General features: G+C 33.9%; 2 protein-coding genes across 3 annotated transcripts; both read right to left on the reverse strand.

Moving 5' to 3' along the window:
• Nucleotides 1-1162: 1162 nt before the first annotated feature.
• Nucleotides 1163-9331, reverse strand: LOC130804492 (probable inactive leucine-rich repeat receptor-like protein kinase At3g03770). 2 transcript variants are annotated; one of them, XM_057668947.1, is made up of 8 exons: nt 8488-9331; nt 6041-7463; nt 3511-3644; nt 3156-3396; nt 2879-3084; nt 2204-2247; nt 1985-2096; nt 1163-1616 (listed from the first exon to the last, which is right to left on the reverse strand). In XM_057668947.1, the coding sequence occupies exons 2-8, from the start codon at nt 7374-7376 to the stop codon at nt 1329-1331; spliced, it is 2361 nt and encodes a 786-aa protein (XP_057524930.1). In that variant the 5' UTR covers nt 7377-7463; nt 8488-9331; the 3' UTR covers nt 1163-1328. The 2 variants fall into 2 exon arrangements, with proteins under 2 accessions (XP_057524930.1, XP_057524931.1); XM_057668948.1 differs by having other exon boundaries at nt 6041-7400; nt 8488-8872.
• Nucleotides 9332-10595: 1264 nt separating this feature from the next.
• LOC130804493 (L-ascorbate oxidase-like) lies at nt 10596-16000 on the reverse strand. The gene is made up of 5 exons (XM_057668949.1): nt 14437-16000; nt 13513-13605; nt 13224-13433; nt 12503-12691; nt 10596-11796 (listed from the first exon to the last, which is right to left on the reverse strand). Exons 1-5 carry the CDS (start codon nt 14701-14703, stop codon nt 10822-10824), a joined length of 1734 nt encoding a protein of 577 aa, XP_057524932.1. The 5' UTR covers nt 14704-16000; the 3' UTR covers nt 10596-10821.
• Between the last annotated feature and the right edge of the window lie 51 nt (nt 16001-16051).

The following is a 16051-nucleotide window of genomic DNA, read 5'->3' on the forward strand; positions in this document are numbered from 1 at the left end:
GACGGGTCTATATTTTTAGGACCCAGATCCGTGAAAACGGATACGGATCTACGGATCCGAGTCGGGTCCAGTACCCATTGCCATCCCTAGCTATAGTAGGATAGCTTTAGCATGGCTGGTTGGGGTTGTTTTTTTGGTGATTTTTGTTCATCATTTGATCTATTATAGTGTAGGAAAGGTTTATCTAAGATAGTTTAAGGTTTGGGTAAAAATTGTTGTACATGTAACAAATTATGTAACTTGTTTTTCATGTTTAAAAATCACTTGTATATGTGTGAAATATTTAATTTACTCTCATCATGGTTATATAATATGCTTGGGTAATAATTAAAATTTTCTCGAACTGTTATGGGTAGTTGCTCAACTTTAAGTTTTACCTCCAAAGTTTACGTTATTTGTTACGATTCATAATCACGTTACGAATTAACAAGTTTCTAATCATTGTAGAGAATTTTCAAATTACTACCATCACTAATTAAATTATAATTAGTAACGAACAAATATATAAGAAAAATTAGGCGCTAAAAACGACTAATGAAATCTTCTAATAATACGACTGTTTCATCCAACTTCTGTAAATTATGCATTGTAGACGTCATATTGAGTTCTTGTGAACCCCATTTTTCTTCATCAAATAATAAAGAAAGTCATGTGTAAGGAGGACATAATTCATATTTGATTGTTAGTATCAAATAGTTAGAATGAGAATGAAAATATAATGTAATATAACTAGAAAAATTACATGAGAGTTTATAATCATGCTCTTTTATTGGTAGTTGAACACTCATTTATCATCATGCATGTTTGTTAAGTTGTTAGTGAAAGCATTCAAAATGGAAAAAAATTTTAGATCAATTTAATAACTTGGGTTCCTAAAGCATTCTAAATCCAAATGCTTTGAATGTCCAAACAAAGAAATTATCTTAAATTTGAAATTAGAAATAAAATACTAATTCTCAAAACACACCATAAAGGTTTTCTCGAAACAAGTTTATTTATTATTTTACTTGTACATGCTAAAACATAAAAAATGTACGCTCTTCGCACTTAAAAAAAATCCCATATGCATTTTGGATCGCTTAAAAAAACGTACAAAACGAATGCTCTATGTCTTAAAAGGAACAAAATGAACAATGCATAATACAAACTCACACATACAGAGTACACAAACAAACCAATTGTTCTTTTTGTTATATTTGTTGAATTAGTATTTCCAAATTTCATGTAAGACACAAAATTATAAGCATAACATCATCACATTACTGAATGTTTGCTTTCTATAGATTCTATGGTTAGTTAACTATACTGGAACCATGCCATCTTGTTGATCAATGTATAGTGAACCTTAGCTTTGGAAGTTGCGGAGGTGAGCCAGGCGAGGTTGAGCCTCCGCTAGTTCTTGATTCACCGCCTTGCCATGCATCCTGAACCTGAGCCGCGAACTGCAGATTCCAGAGCACATCCTCGATGGAGGGTCTCAAGCTCGAGTCTTTCAACAGACACCGAGCACATATTTCCATCATTGTCTTAAGTGATTCATCGGAGCAAGTGTGCTGAATTTCTTCAGCCACAGTGTTTCTCCGAGCTGGTTCATCTGCTGCTAGGCTCGCCTGTACCTGTAACCAAATGAGCCGTTTGACTTATACAAGACCTTATAAAGGCCGGTAACAAACTGATCATGATTTTATAACGACATTCCATTATCCCAACGCTTTTGGGTGGTTCCCAGTCCACCAAGGTGGGGTTTGGGAGTTGAATATACGCAATCTCATCCATATTAGTGACAACAAAGAAGTTGTTTTCGACTGACCCACATCATCAGCAATTTCACATAAATTAGATGTGCACATGGTTTAGTATGCCGTTTTAATATAGTCCATTATGATCCGAAACCAATAACTATAAGATTCTGGCCCCACCGAAATAAGGGATATCGATCATGATTTTTAGTATTTACTAATAAATTTAGGATATGACATCATACATGGTTTCTTAAAGCATTGAGCTCACTCCTAGTTTTGATTTGCAATCCCATGAGCATTTCTAATAATATAACTCCAAAGTCATAGATGTCCATCTTATCTTCATGCTCTATCCTACAAAAAACAAACAAAAACCTTGTCAAAAACACAAAAACATGTAAAAATGAATGAAAAAAGATGAAACAACAACAGGTATGACATTCAAATTTCCCGATTAGTACCTTTTGTGATCTTTCGACTTTGTCGATGCTCCAAAAGAAGTGACCTGTGATTTTATAGTCGAGAGTATGAATTAAGTAGATAGTTTTGCGAGTTTAGATGATAATGATAGCTTTGTTATTGACTTGTATACAACAAGATCCGCATAAGAAGAGAGTTGACCGCATATAAACGAAAAATTGAAAAAAAAAATACTTATTGTCAAAAAAATTCCCTAAATAAGCTTCGGGAAATTTTAATTTCCAAAATAAGCGTCTCCATGCCAAAGCTGAGGTCAGGTATGTTCACTGTTACTAACAGTGAACAAAAAAACTGGTCAATGTCATAGCAATGGAAGGGACAAAAAGATGAAAGCATGTTATTGTCTCCCTTTTATTCGCAGTTAGTAATAACAAACATATAATTTGACTTTTTTTGACCAATTTCTTTGTTTCTGTTACTAACAGCGAGCACCTGGCCTTATGTTCGGACATGAAAATTTATTTCGGAAATTTTTTTTGATAATTAGCTTATTTCTTTCAATTTTCCACATAAACCCAATAAGGTTCCATCCTAAAATCAGTTGGTATTGGGAGGAGTAGCCCATCAAGTATATAAGATAGTCAACCTCTGTCTAATTCTTCGATGTGGGATCACAACTGGGTTATTTTCCAACAAATAAAACATTATTTTCTTACCTCTCCCATATTTGCAGCCAATAGTGGAAGGTTATAACTGCTAATTTTTGCACCCAAGTTTTGGTCTAACAAAACATCAGTTATCCTTAGGTTGTTTGAGAAGATACCAGGAGTGATCCCATCATGAAGAAACTCGATTCCTTTTGCGATTCCAATCGAAGCAGCTATACGTTGCGCCCAGCTGAGCCTTCTTCGTGCACGTCCAGCTTCCATGAAAAACAGAACACCTTAATTTGTGACTTTAACAAAAAAAAGCACCTAGGAGTCAGGAGATTACCTGATATCCAACTCCTCAGGGTTCCGTTTGGCACATACTCGAACACGAGGAATAGTCTACTAACACTTGAATCTTCTAAGTAATACTCGAAACCATGACCGAGTGCACTGACTATGTGGAGATGTCGAAGCTTAGAGATTAGTTCAACGTGAGGCATTAGGAACTCAATCGAGTGATTTTCTTTTAGCTTGAAGCATCTAATGGCGACAAGGGAACCGTCATTGAGCTGACCCCTATACATCTGATGCAATACAAAATGCATATCCAAGATCAGTGTGACATAAACACACTACCTGTGATTCTTGTTATCCAAAAATAGAAATGATGAAATAGTCCGAAAAATGGTTACACATACCTGACCTTGAGAGCCTTCACCCATAAAAGCTGACGAAGCAAATTTATTCGTAGCCACCTCGAGTTCCTCCAACGAAAATGTTCGATATGCTGGAATTCCAAGCGCTCCGAGCTTCATAGTTTGCGATATGTATCCTTCATCCATGTTTAAAGGTAAAAAGATTGTGAGATTCAAAGTCAAAGTCAACGTCAGCAACCCAGTATCTCGCACAAGGCAGGGTCCGGTGGAAGAAGGATAGCGGACAAATCATACCCCTGCTCGCACGAAGGAGTTCCTAACATATAATCTCTGTTGGAGAGATATTCAAACAAGTACTTGAAAGTGCAAGAAATTCATCACACGATTGCATTATGAAAAATTTGATACAAAATATAAGTATAAAAGTTGGCTGTATCTTGCTGTGGCATAAACTTGGGACTAAAAGATGGAAATATAGGGTTGTCCTGAAAGAAATTGCACTGCCCACAGTTTGATAGGATACATGATCTTTGTCTTGGTCTTGGTCATTAGCCTAGGATCCCGCACAAAGTTAGGGTTCGGAGGGAGAGGTAGCGAACATATCATACCCGCCGTACCCCTTCAAGGGAGAGAGCAGAAGAAATGTGCGTGTTCAAATTAAACCCCCAAGTAGTAGACTCTATTATTTTAGATAGCTAAGGGGATTCTTTGATCAAGCTTATGCACTCTTTATATATATTTGACAACATTAATGAGAAAAGGCACGACAAAATCAGATGTTTAAGTTACTCCTAAATTTTAGTTCTTTTCTCTCTTACGTTTCTCTAAGTAACAACGACCAAGTGATAATTTTTTAACTTTTTTAAAGTTATAACTTTTTTAATAAAATAAAGGTGTTATGAAGACTTGTCGTTGTCAGTAGTAGTGAACAAAAGTTTACTTGACTTTTTGTCCCGCTTTTCTCTTGTTTGTTATTGCTAACGGCGAACAAGAGCTCAAGATGTTTATTTTGGCAAATAGTTCCTAGAAAACCTTTAATTTAAATTTTTTAATTAAATTAAGCTTAAAATTCAAGAGTTCTACAATCCACCCTCACATATCCCAGATCTAACATTTCATATTCGGGGAACTATGCTAACACTCTTCAATACTTGACATTTACTAGAGCTAACATTTCATATGTTGTCGCTACCTTACATCGAATTCTTCAATATACTCATAGAACTACTGATTTTGGTCTACACTTGCATAAATCCTCAGTTACTTCTTTGTTACTTCTTTATTATCTTATACCGATGCAGATTGGGTGTTCTTATTTAGAGCGTATAATAGTTTCGGGAAATTAATAATTATTTTAAACAAATAAATTAAATTTATTAATTAAGTTAAATATCCCAATATGCAAAATCGTTGTTTTGTGCAAAAGTATTTTTGCGGATCGCAAAAAGACTCGCGAGATTTCAAGACAAATTTTTGTTTTGGAAATTGCTCAAGTCACGGCTCGCGACCTTCGCGCTGGTTTTTGCAATGTTCGTTTTGTTGAGTTTTGTTAGTTATGCAATAACTACCTACGGTTAATATGGTTATATTAACTGAATAATTGGGATGAATTGATTTAATATCGACATTGATTCGTGAATCGATGTTGCGGTTCATGAAGTGACATATTACTTATGAATGATTGTATGCTTTTTTTATAAATATAGAAGGCATGTGTAAGTTATTTCTTACATGAGATGTACATGGAATATACATATGATTTCTGAATTTCTTATCCTCTCTAGCACTTTACATAGAGAAATTGCAATCCTCAATTGTAAATTTTCATTTTCTTCTTCCACTTAAGTTTTTTCATGTTGTTCTAATTTCCTTGTGCTAGGAATTTAGTGTAATTCTTTGTATCTCAGAACATATTTTCTGTTTGTATTCCCAAGCATCGTAGTATAGAGGAAATAATATTTTAGGAAAGAGCATCTCGCTTAGAATTAATATCAAGTTCACACACAAAATCTTCTTATTACTGTATTCGATATATGGTGTTTCTGATGATGAAGTTCACATTTGGTTTGAAATTGTCATATGTTTTGTAACTTACTAAGTTTATGTAACTTTATTTTATGTTTGATTAATAAAATTAAAGTCAAATTTACAACATTGGGGAGGATGTCCTGACACTCTTCGCTCTACTTTGGGATCCAATGTATTATTTGGTAATAACCTTATCTCGTGGTCTCCTAAAAGACAACCCACTTTTTATTTGAGTCCATGGTGCAACCGAGTACAGAGGTGTAGCTAATGTTGTCTTTAAATCATATTGGATCCGCAATTTACTGCTTGGATTAGGTTTCCCTATCACTAAAGCAACCACCGTCTATTGAGATAATGTCACTATCATATACTAGTCTGGTAATCTTATTCAACATTCTTAACATATTGAGCTTGCTATTCGCTTTGTTCGTGATAAAGTTAAACGTGGCAAACTTAGTGTTCTTAGATTGCTAATATGATGGCTAACGAGACAATAATGACCGAATAAAGATAGTGAAATGAACAAAAAGATATTGAGACTTACTTGCATCAGTGAGAATCTTTGATGTGTAACCGGCTGACGCCTTTTCTGATATGACTCGAGGTGTTCGAGCATCAATTTTCTTGGCATGAACTCGTTTAAACAGCCAGAAAAACAGAACAATAAGCACAACAAAACCGAACACCCCCCCTACTATGCACGAAGCTAGTATCGCTTTCCTTGTTCGCTGCTGTTTGTGAAAATCCAAAACACCAGCAGCTAACGCTTCATTTCTACAAAACGAATATTCATGTTGGCTTGTACTACTACCGATCATGTTAAAACAATTTCCTTCATACCGAACAATTCTGTTCTTGGACTTCAATTCAAGGCAGTCAGGCAAGTCACCGGATAACAAATTTGACGACAAGTCTACAAAACTAAGGGTCTCACTGCACGACATATTTTTCAAGAGTACCCCAGTGAACTTATTCGATGCAATGTTTAGATAGCCGATCAAGGGTAAAGATAATAACACCATAGGAAACGGACCCATGAATCGATTTGAAGAAATGTCAAACTTTTCAAGCTGATAATATGAACTAATCTCATCAGGAATACCAGACCGAAACTTGTTATTTCTCAATACAAGTGTGACTATTTTGTTCCCAAGCTGAGGAAAATCAGGCCCAAACGAGTTATTCTCCAAGTCTAGCTCTTCGAGATTGTGTAAGCCCGTAAGATCAGGCAGTTCCCCGGAGAACTGATTATTAGCTAGTGTAAGAACTCGGAGACCACCCAAGTCGCTCAAACTCTTAGGCAAAGACCCGTTAAAAGAATTGTTCCTTAGACTCAACACGTTCATAGCAGGAAACGAAGACATTATATCCGGGATTTGGCCACTAAACATGTTATGATCAAGTACAATGTCTTGTAGATTTGTCAGATATGAAATTTCTCTAGGGATGTTTCCATTGAAGAAATTTAAGCTAATATTAAGCCTCTCGAGTGTAGATAGTTGATTGATTTTTCGAGGTAATGAGCCCCATAAGCCGAGTGAAACCAAAGTAAGAACCTTTAGGCTAGGTAACTTAACAAGGGTTGTGATCAAAGAATCAATTGAGAAATTAAGAGGTAACTTTGGAGTTCCCTTATCCCCACATATATGAAGTTGTGTTACATTGTTTCCATAGCATACGACCGTTAAAGAAGGCGATGGATCCAAGTTACAAAAGCTTGTTTTCTTGTTCCAAGTACTTAAAACAGAAGGGAAGTTCAGAATTGACTGAATTTCTGAAAGGCTTTGTGCTTGTGATGAGTGTAGCTTCTCTGAGTGTGAGGTTTCGATTGAGGTTACTAAAAATAGTAAGATCAGTGTATGTCTGAGTTCCTTGGCCATCTCTTGTTAATGCTGAGACAATAACTGTGTAAAACAATGTGTAATGGTTGATGTTTTAGCATTACTAGTAGTTGATGCATATATGATCTGTAATTAGAAAGATAAATCATCTTAAATTGTTAAGCATGCATGAATTATGATATTCATTAAGTAACAAATTAGCATACTAAATACTACCGTTGTTAGAGTATACATATCATTGGGCCTCAATCATAAGCTTAAGTTTTTAATTGAGTTGGTTCCTTGACAATTGTAGTAGTATCACAGGATGATAAATGGCCTAAAAATGAATTGCTGTATTTTTTGAGTTTAATTTGAAGTGTTGAATTCTCTATAACATCTCCTTGTATCCCTAATTACACATGTGTAATGTCAAGGAACCAACTCAACTAAAAATTTAAGCATATGGTCAAGTTATAAGATACATTATGCACGCTATCATGCCAACTTATATGAGCCTTTTGGATTAGAAATATGGATGCAGCAAGACATCCCCACACATGACACTAAGTTTTTACTTGAAATAATGAAAATTTGGATTAGATCCTAACCCGTGATCTTTAGTCACGTTTCCGTAAACTTCTGATATCATGTTGAAAACATTTCAAACAAAAACTTAAGCTTATTTTATAAACTCTATAACGTACTTGATATAAGATAAATAGGGAAGATAGATGCAAAATATAAATAGTAATAAAAATGAAACTACAATGTACGAGTATATAACATATCACATCAGGTTTTAGTCGAGTTGGTTCTAAGGTTACGAATTTGAATCTCAACTACTCCTCAAATTCAAGTGGAATATTTTATGTTGGGTATGAGGAGGTTTGTGTTGCATCACACTTTTGGCCAAAGGCTCTCATGTAAGGGGTGTATGCTAGGACCTCAACCATTAGCTTTTGTTTGAATTGATTTTTTGACGTACAAGATGAGACAGAGACAGAGACAGATCAATGATAGAAGATCATTTCTCCTGAGTTTAGTTATGCAGAAACATAAGCAAAGAGTTAATAGCTACAAAAACATGATTTGATTATTATATAAAGTATAAACCAAGAAATATTCATAATGCATAAAGAATAAACTTAAGAATTGACAGAAAGCTAACCTAACTCAGTAATGGAAAGTTCAGTTCTACCCCATGAAAAAGCTTGGAGAATTCACTCATCTCTGAACATGGAAGCTTTGCCTATAATTCCAACAGAAAACTGTTCCTACCCACCTGATATCTAATAGCTCAATTCTTAGTAGAGAAGGAAACAAGAGAAAATTTTAGAAACCCAAATCATAAATTTCAATAGAAAATAATATTAAAAATTTAGACCCATCAAAAGGTTTTGTCTTTAAATGAAATATTGAGAAATATTCAAGAACAAGCTGCCTAATTTTAGTTTCTGAAAGTTAAAGACCAATAAGCTTTCTTTTTTTTTTTTCTTTTTTTTTTTTGTATTTTTTTAATTAAGACACAAAAAGGCACATGTATGTGTTATGGGAAGATGGGGTTTTACAGTCTTTCAAAGTTTAGAAACCGACAATTATTTAGAATTTAGTCTTGATTTCTTTAATTTATAAAAATGTTGAAAATGACTTGTTTGTAATGATATATTTCCTCTATTTTATAATACTTGTTACTGATTATACTTGTTACTGATTATGATATTTTTCTACAATTGGGTACTGAGTATTCAGAAGGATTGAATAGTTATAGTTGAAAGAAGCAATAGTTGTGGATGTGGAGGGAAAAGAAAATAGTAAATAAAAGGCTGAAAAGGGGTAAAAAGAGAAAAAGAGAAAAAGAGAGATTCCCAAGAGGAGTGGGAAGCTTTAGCGTTGGTGCCTGTGGCCTGTGGGTCTGGGAGGTATGTTTCTGGACTACTGGTAGTGGTAGGGTTGTCAGTCTAACAAGGGATCAAGGGAGTGCTATTCCAGGGGCGAATTCTGAAAAAATTTATTAGCTGAGCTAATATTATATGACTTCTAATTGGCTTGGTGTAATTAGTAGGAATTGTCTTTGTCAAAGCGTATAGAAAATCATGGTTCAAACATTGAATATCATTTTAGCATACTACTTTATTTTCATGATCCGATCCAAGGCCATGTCAGCCCGGGTCTAGATACGCCCCTATGCTACTCATTCAGTTGAGATTCTAACAAGGGGAGTGCTACCTCAAGCGAGTAGACTACCCGATTGATAGATGTAGCTGAACTCATCTATCCATTGGAGTATTTGTTTTAGATGTACTTTATACCTGATTTTTAGGAGTCAATAATTATCTGAGTTTTAATTTATATGATTTTTGCTAATAAAAGAGTTGAAAGTTGATTGTTTATATATAGTAGTCAATAATTATTTATTCATTCATGAAATCATTGGGTGTTATAAAAATTCTATATCGATTATTATATTTTATTATAAATATAATTTGATAACGATAATATGCAATTGCATCTTTGACATTTATATTCATATGTTCTTCTATATTAACAATTTCGTGCATTGCACGAGTTTTCATGCTAATAAATCATAGATTGTAATATAAAATTAATTTTATCCTTATTAACGAACGTCTCGAGTACGTTCGTTAGCAAGATTCATTCTTTAAAAGCTATTGTTCATTCTTTTTATGTGAGAACTCTCGAGTGATGTAGATAATAAAAAATAAAGATTAGATAAAAAAAAGATAAATAATTAAATTGATTTTATGTCATATTTCCGAACCCTTCACCACGTAATATCTTATTATTAGATGAAATTTGATTACATGTACGATGTATCATTACTTCTTACGGCATGTATAGGAAGTCCTTTGATTGAAAATATGTTATTTCTCTATTTTCTTAGTATTGGGCTGATTGTGAGGCTCATCTCTTAGAAAAATAATATCTCACAAGATAATTGCTCTTCTATTAATCAAAAACTTTAAAATATTAAATTACTTAATTAAACAACCACTTATCTTTGAATCAGTCATCCAATAGTTTCCTCCTAAGTTTATACGCATCGATCATAAGAATGATCAATAACTATAATATTTTTGAAGTGCAATGGAAAGTGAGGGAATGATAATCAAAGTCGCATGTGTTTTGCATACTTCTAATTCTTAAGAATCAAATCATATTATTTTCCACTTGTTTTGCACCTCAAAAAATAATTTTATGAAAAATTACGAGTTTATGACTGCATGAAAACAAAAAAAACTGAATAAAGCCTAAAAAGAAGCAAAAAGACCAATACTATGATCAATTCAATGCAATTGTCTCATTTACTTTTTACACGTTTGTCAATTAAGCTCTGAGAATGAGAATTAAACTCAAATTCCTCTTAGAAAAGTGTTACATGTTGAGATAAGACTCGATTTTCTTACCAGTGTTAGTTTTGTAGCATAAACACTAGATTTTGGAGACCATGGAGTATATATCTACTTGAATTGAATAAAGTAAACTATGGAGTGATGAGTCCCTTGGTTAGTCCACATCCCATGATCGAGGAAGGTAATTTACCAACCTTTTCAATTCCTTCCTCAAAAACAATCCCCATACCCAAAGCCATATCAACATCTATATGGCAATGACACAACCAAACACCCGGATTATCAGCCCGAAACCTTATTGCAGTCCACCCGTATGGATGAAGAGGAACCGTATTCTTTAGTATTGGATCATCCAAATTGAACTTCTTCGGGTCTATCAATGGGTTGAACTTGCCCATTCCATAACTCAACACCCAAAAATCATGCCCATGTAAATGCCATGGATGGGTCTCACACCTATTTGGATCCATCATGTTTGCATTTTGTAGTATTATATCGACGGTTGTGTTTAACTCGAGGCGATATATGTTGTTACTTGAGGTAGCATTCACATTAGGAGGAGGCCTATAGATGTCATAGTTTTGCCAATCATAAGAGTTGGGTGGTGGGTTTTGGTCAAAAATTAAGTGAATTTTATGCCTTAGTTTTTTGTTCTTAAGAGCCACTAAGTAGGGTGTGTTTGGCAATGTGAGGGATACATTATTCACAGCCCATTTCATGTACCCGTTGATCATGTTTTCGGTGATGAGTAGCATGATCACTCTGTCTGATGTTGCGGGTGGATGTTGAATGAACCCTTCTCGTGCCTTGATGGCTCGACTTTGGGCTAGTCGTGGTGCAATACTGTCGACCATCATTGGGCCCATCGAAGGTGTTGTTGGTGGATTTCGGTTTGGTGGATTTGGGTAGTAGTTGAAGATTGCTAAGCCAGTAGGAGTGCCTTGCATTTGTCCGACTGTGTTAGATGTTACCCAATAGTTCCTCGAAGGGTCTTGGTTTGCCTTCACTAGAACAGAATATGTTTCTCCTGAGTATATGTACAAGCTCTGAACTTCTAATGGCTCAACATAATGCCCATCTGCCTCAATGATTGTCATGTTATGCCCCTAATTATACAAGGGTTCAAATTTCAAAATAACAAATTTTTGACTCTAGGGTCACTAAAATTGTAATACTCACTCTACCGTTCACATAGAATCAGAATTCAGAGGAAAAGTCAAAAGTAAATTAAACACTTGATAAACAATTCTTTAAAGAGCCATTGACAATGACAATCAAGTTTATTTTGAACCTTTGATAATGTCAGCAATTTTACTGGGTAACATCTAACTTGATAATCTCATTTTGTAAAACTTGATAATATCAGCAATTTCAAAATAACTTAATTGTTAGAAAAATAATTTTCATTGTCAATTATTCAGTTTTTATATTTATATATATCTTCCAAACACTAATTATTTAAATTTGGTTTGTTTAAGAAGTGAACTCTTTTAATATTTACTCTATTAGTTTATATATTTTTCAAATTATATCATAAATAGGTTGTATTTATATGGAAAATAAATATTTTAATAGAAAAATGAACAATTTTCTCAATACAACTAATTTTAAAAAAATCAATAGTTACTAGAAAATTTCATATATAAAGAATGAACAGTCATTTTAAATTATTTGTAAAAGGTCGTTATTTTCTTTGAGACGGCTCTACTCATATGAAATTAATAAAAAAGACACACTCGAGACTCCTAATCCTTCATGAAACTAGTAGTTGGTAATAAATAATTAGTTGTCCTAAAATGGACATTTTGTTACCTCAATCTCAAAGTTGAGTGAAGACACGAAGGTCAAGCTACCAATCCTTAGACGATATGTTTTACCGGAAACGACAGTCAAGACAAAAGGCGAGCATTCATGACTTGTACTGGGCATCACCATGTTCGAGCGTAGAGCACGTTCGGCCAATGGGCTGTCGAAACTACCTCTTCCTTCTATTAGAAGTGACTACATCAAATTAATCAAACATAACATATACAGGGACATATATTAGAAACTTAATCAATAGAAACATCATTTTATTTCTCAGTACTAGAGGTGTTTAATAGGACGGGTCATCAACATATCAGATTATTATCGAGCTTTGATGTAAACGGTCAAGACGGGGTTGGTCAGATCATTGTTAGGTTTGCTTGCAAAAAACATTCTCACGTTTTTTACATGACATTATTTAGGCGGGTCGACCCAACGGGCTACCATCGGATAAAATATCATCAGCTGGTCTTGTATATGACCGTCTCAACATGAGACATACCCATATGGTCATATAAATAGCCTATTTCTCTAATTGATCACTGTAAAATTATAAGTGGTAACTTAGTACATTAAACGTACATAAGTCAGACCAATAAAGATGGTCTCACCATAAGTCCATCTCATTTAAAAATTCGTGAAAGATCATTAAACAGGTCGGACACATCAGTCTAATCCCATTAAAATTTTTGACCCGTCCAGCCTGATAAACAGCTCTAGTTGATACCTGAGGGTCTTCCATAGTGTGAGAGGTAGACGTGATAAGAGCGGCCAGTTCGGAAGCACTCTTATGGTACCAATCCATGAGTAAAATGCTACTATCAAAGTCATACGAAAAAGGGTGGGATTGCCCAAGAGGAAGGGATACTTCAATCATTCCATTTAATCCTTGTGTTCGTTGCATACCATAGTGGGAATGGTACAAGAACGTACCTGCCTGTACATTGAATTATATTGAATATAAGATAAGATGCATATTTTCGAAAAATGGACGAAATATTGGAGTGTAGTTTTACCCTATCAACAACAAATTTATACACAAAAGTGTCTCCAGGAAGGATTGGACATTGGGTAACCCCATTAGTTCCATCGTACCATGGTGTTCCAATCTGTAAAAGCGTTTAAAAAAAGAGTTAATGGCACGTAAAGCAAATTCAATTAAATGACTTCTCTATCTTTTATTGATTATATGGTAGGTTGTAGGTGGGTAGAGCTAGCTAGTGTTAAATGAGGATCGATCACGGGTGCTTATCTGAAAAAGTGATATTTGTTTTCCTATTGAAACAAGACTCGATTCTCGACTCTACTAAAAATTGTAGAATTTAATTATAAGTTAAATCAAAACACATGAAGAGTGTTCCACATAGCAGTTTAAGTAGTTGTTACTGGTTTTATGAGGCTAAAGCATTGCTTTAGGAAAAATATTTAAATAGCGTTTAGTGATGAAATGAGATATTTACAAAATATTACAACTTATAGCCTACAAAAATAAAAAATTGTGTTTTAAGGTTCTTTTCTCTACATTTCTCTAGAGATTATCTTTCAACAAAAAACCATTACTTTTACCAAACAAAAACAAATAAATTACACAACTAACTAATCGTATAGTTAAATATCTACCAGTTATAATTATATAGCTACAATGACGCACAGTCCAAGCTAACCGCTATTTAGACCGCTAACAATTGACCCCACGACCCACAACTACCTTATACCAAATAGGCCCATAATAAACATCCAAATCTTTCTAATCAAAATTCCATTTTGTTAACAACTTGTATATATGATCCAAATGAGTAAACAATAATGTAAAGACAAATTGTTGCAACAAATTAGAAATTGTTTGAGTATATAATATATTCTGCGTAAGCTAATACTTGAGTCTTCAAAATATATTATATACGCTAACAAAAACAAGAAGCGAGAAAAACGAAAAGAACCTGTCGAATACCGTGCCAATGGATGGCAAGATTCTCAGTAAACAAGTTGTTAGTGACTTCAACAATGATAGTATCACCCTGCTCGGCCTTAATGGTTGGTCCAGGGAAGATACCATTGATTGTTATGACTAGCTTCTTGCAACAATCTGGAGATCTAAACTCATACTTTACATCCCACTTATGATGTTTGATTTTCGCTACGCCTTTACATGACATTAAACTCAACACTGCGATGAAATAAACAAGAGAATAAAAATGTTTTGCCATTGGTAACGTACGATAGAGCTATCTGTCTCTTGTTTTTAGGTGTTTTAAGTCGATTAGAACACGTAATAATGCTCTCGGTATTTAAATGTTAAAGAGTGATTTGGATTGAGATAGTAGCTTTAAAAAATATGTCATATGAGATAATGGTATCTTTATTTGGTTGGGCCTTTTACAACCATTAGCAAGTAATTTCTTTTTTGATTAGTCTTGAGCATGATTAGGATATTGTAGATAATGGTGCCTTTAATGCTTTCCCTTTTTAAAGAATCAAATAGTGCTTGTTGTGTCTTTAACCATTATTGTAAACCTTTTAACTCTCCTTGTCATACCCATTTATCTAATAAAAAAGCTCATATTTAATCCCACATTAAAAAATAGAAGAGAGATTGATTTTAGAATGAAATTTCACCGGGTTTATATACAGTCAACTCTCTTCTTGTGTGAGTCTTTTTTACTAGCACAGCAACTGAAAAATAAGTTAAGCTTGTTAGGCCATACTGCGGTTTATTTCATTACAACACTGAAAAACGGGTTGTATTAATCTAATTGTGTTATATAACAAAAAAAATGATAACCGAGCTAATTCAATACCTATGATGAGAGAAGAGTTACCTTGGGATTTTACCTTCATGCTATTCTTGATAGTTGATACTCTTCTCTGTTAGTTATATACTTTTAAATTAAAACTTATAAATTATAATAGGGCTTTTAGAACATTACAATAAAACTTATAATGATAGTTACTTAATGATTGAAAATCAAAGGTTAATAACAAGATTTTGGGGTTCGGTAACTCAAAATTTAATTTTAAGCGATGATTTTGAAATTTACCTACTTCATTTTTTCTGTAATTTTGAAAAAGGAGACTTGTGTAAAAAGGTTGGTTTGGCATGTGGATTGCAACCGTTGTTCATTCGGGTTGATTTCGTGTTATTTGTTTCGGGTCGATTTGAAATCGAATTTTGTGTTCATAATGTTTATTTACATAATTATAAGTCATTTTTAAAATCGGATCAAATTGAATTCGACTATAAGGTCGAGTAAATTTTAAATCATATTGTCTATTTTGGACACCTCTTTGCAACAAACAATCTCTCTAGCAGAAGTGGATATATGATTACATGTACATCAGCATTAGAGCATACAGCTAGTCTCTTGAGAAACGTATCTCAAGCCCAGCACATTAAAAATTAATACCTACTTATCGTATTCTAAATGCCTACCATATTATCTTTAATGCTTACTTACCATATCTTTAATGCCTACTTTCAATATCTTAGATGTTTACTTACATTATTCTTAATGCCTACTTACAATATTTTAAGAAATATATAATAGACCGATCCAA

Source organism: Amaranthus tricolor, chromosome 17 (genome assembly GCF_026212465.1).
Source record: "Amaranthus tricolor cultivar Red isolate AtriRed21 chromosome 17, ASM2621246v1, whole genome shotgun sequence".
NCBI classification, from domain to species: domain Eukaryota; kingdom Viridiplantae; phylum Streptophyta; class Magnoliopsida; order Caryophyllales; family Amaranthaceae; genus Amaranthus; species Amaranthus tricolor.

What these genes read in the sequence shown, in the direction of transcription:
- LOC130804492 (XM_057668947.1), bottom strand. Translation starts at nt 7,376, where the DNA reads ATGGCCAAGGAACTCAGACATACACTGATCTTACTATTTTTAGTAACC. An exon ending in CCTGAGGAGTTGGATATCAG is followed by an intron (nt 3,085 to 3,155) that starts GTAATCTCCTGA and finishes TTTTCATGGAAG; the next exon opens with CTGGACGTGCACGAAGAAGG. An exon ending in AAGTCGAAAGATCACAAAAG is followed by an intron (nt 2,097 to 2,203) that starts GTACTAATCGGG and finishes TGTTTTTTGTAG; the next exon opens with GATAGAGCATGAAGATAAGA.
- LOC130804493 (XM_057668949.1), bottom strand. Translation starts at nt 14,703, where the DNA reads ATGGCAAAACATTTTTATTCTCTTGTTTATTTCATCGCAGTGTTGAGT. An exon ending in ATTGGCACGGTATTCGACAG is followed by an intron (nt 13,606 to 14,436) that starts GTTCTTTTCGTT and finishes ACGCTTTTACAG; the next exon opens with ATTGGAACACCATGGTACGA. An exon ending in CACTCAACTTTGAGATTGAG is followed by an intron (nt 11,797 to 12,502) that starts GTAACAAAATGT and finishes TTGTATAATTAG; the next exon opens with GGGCATAACATGACAATCAT.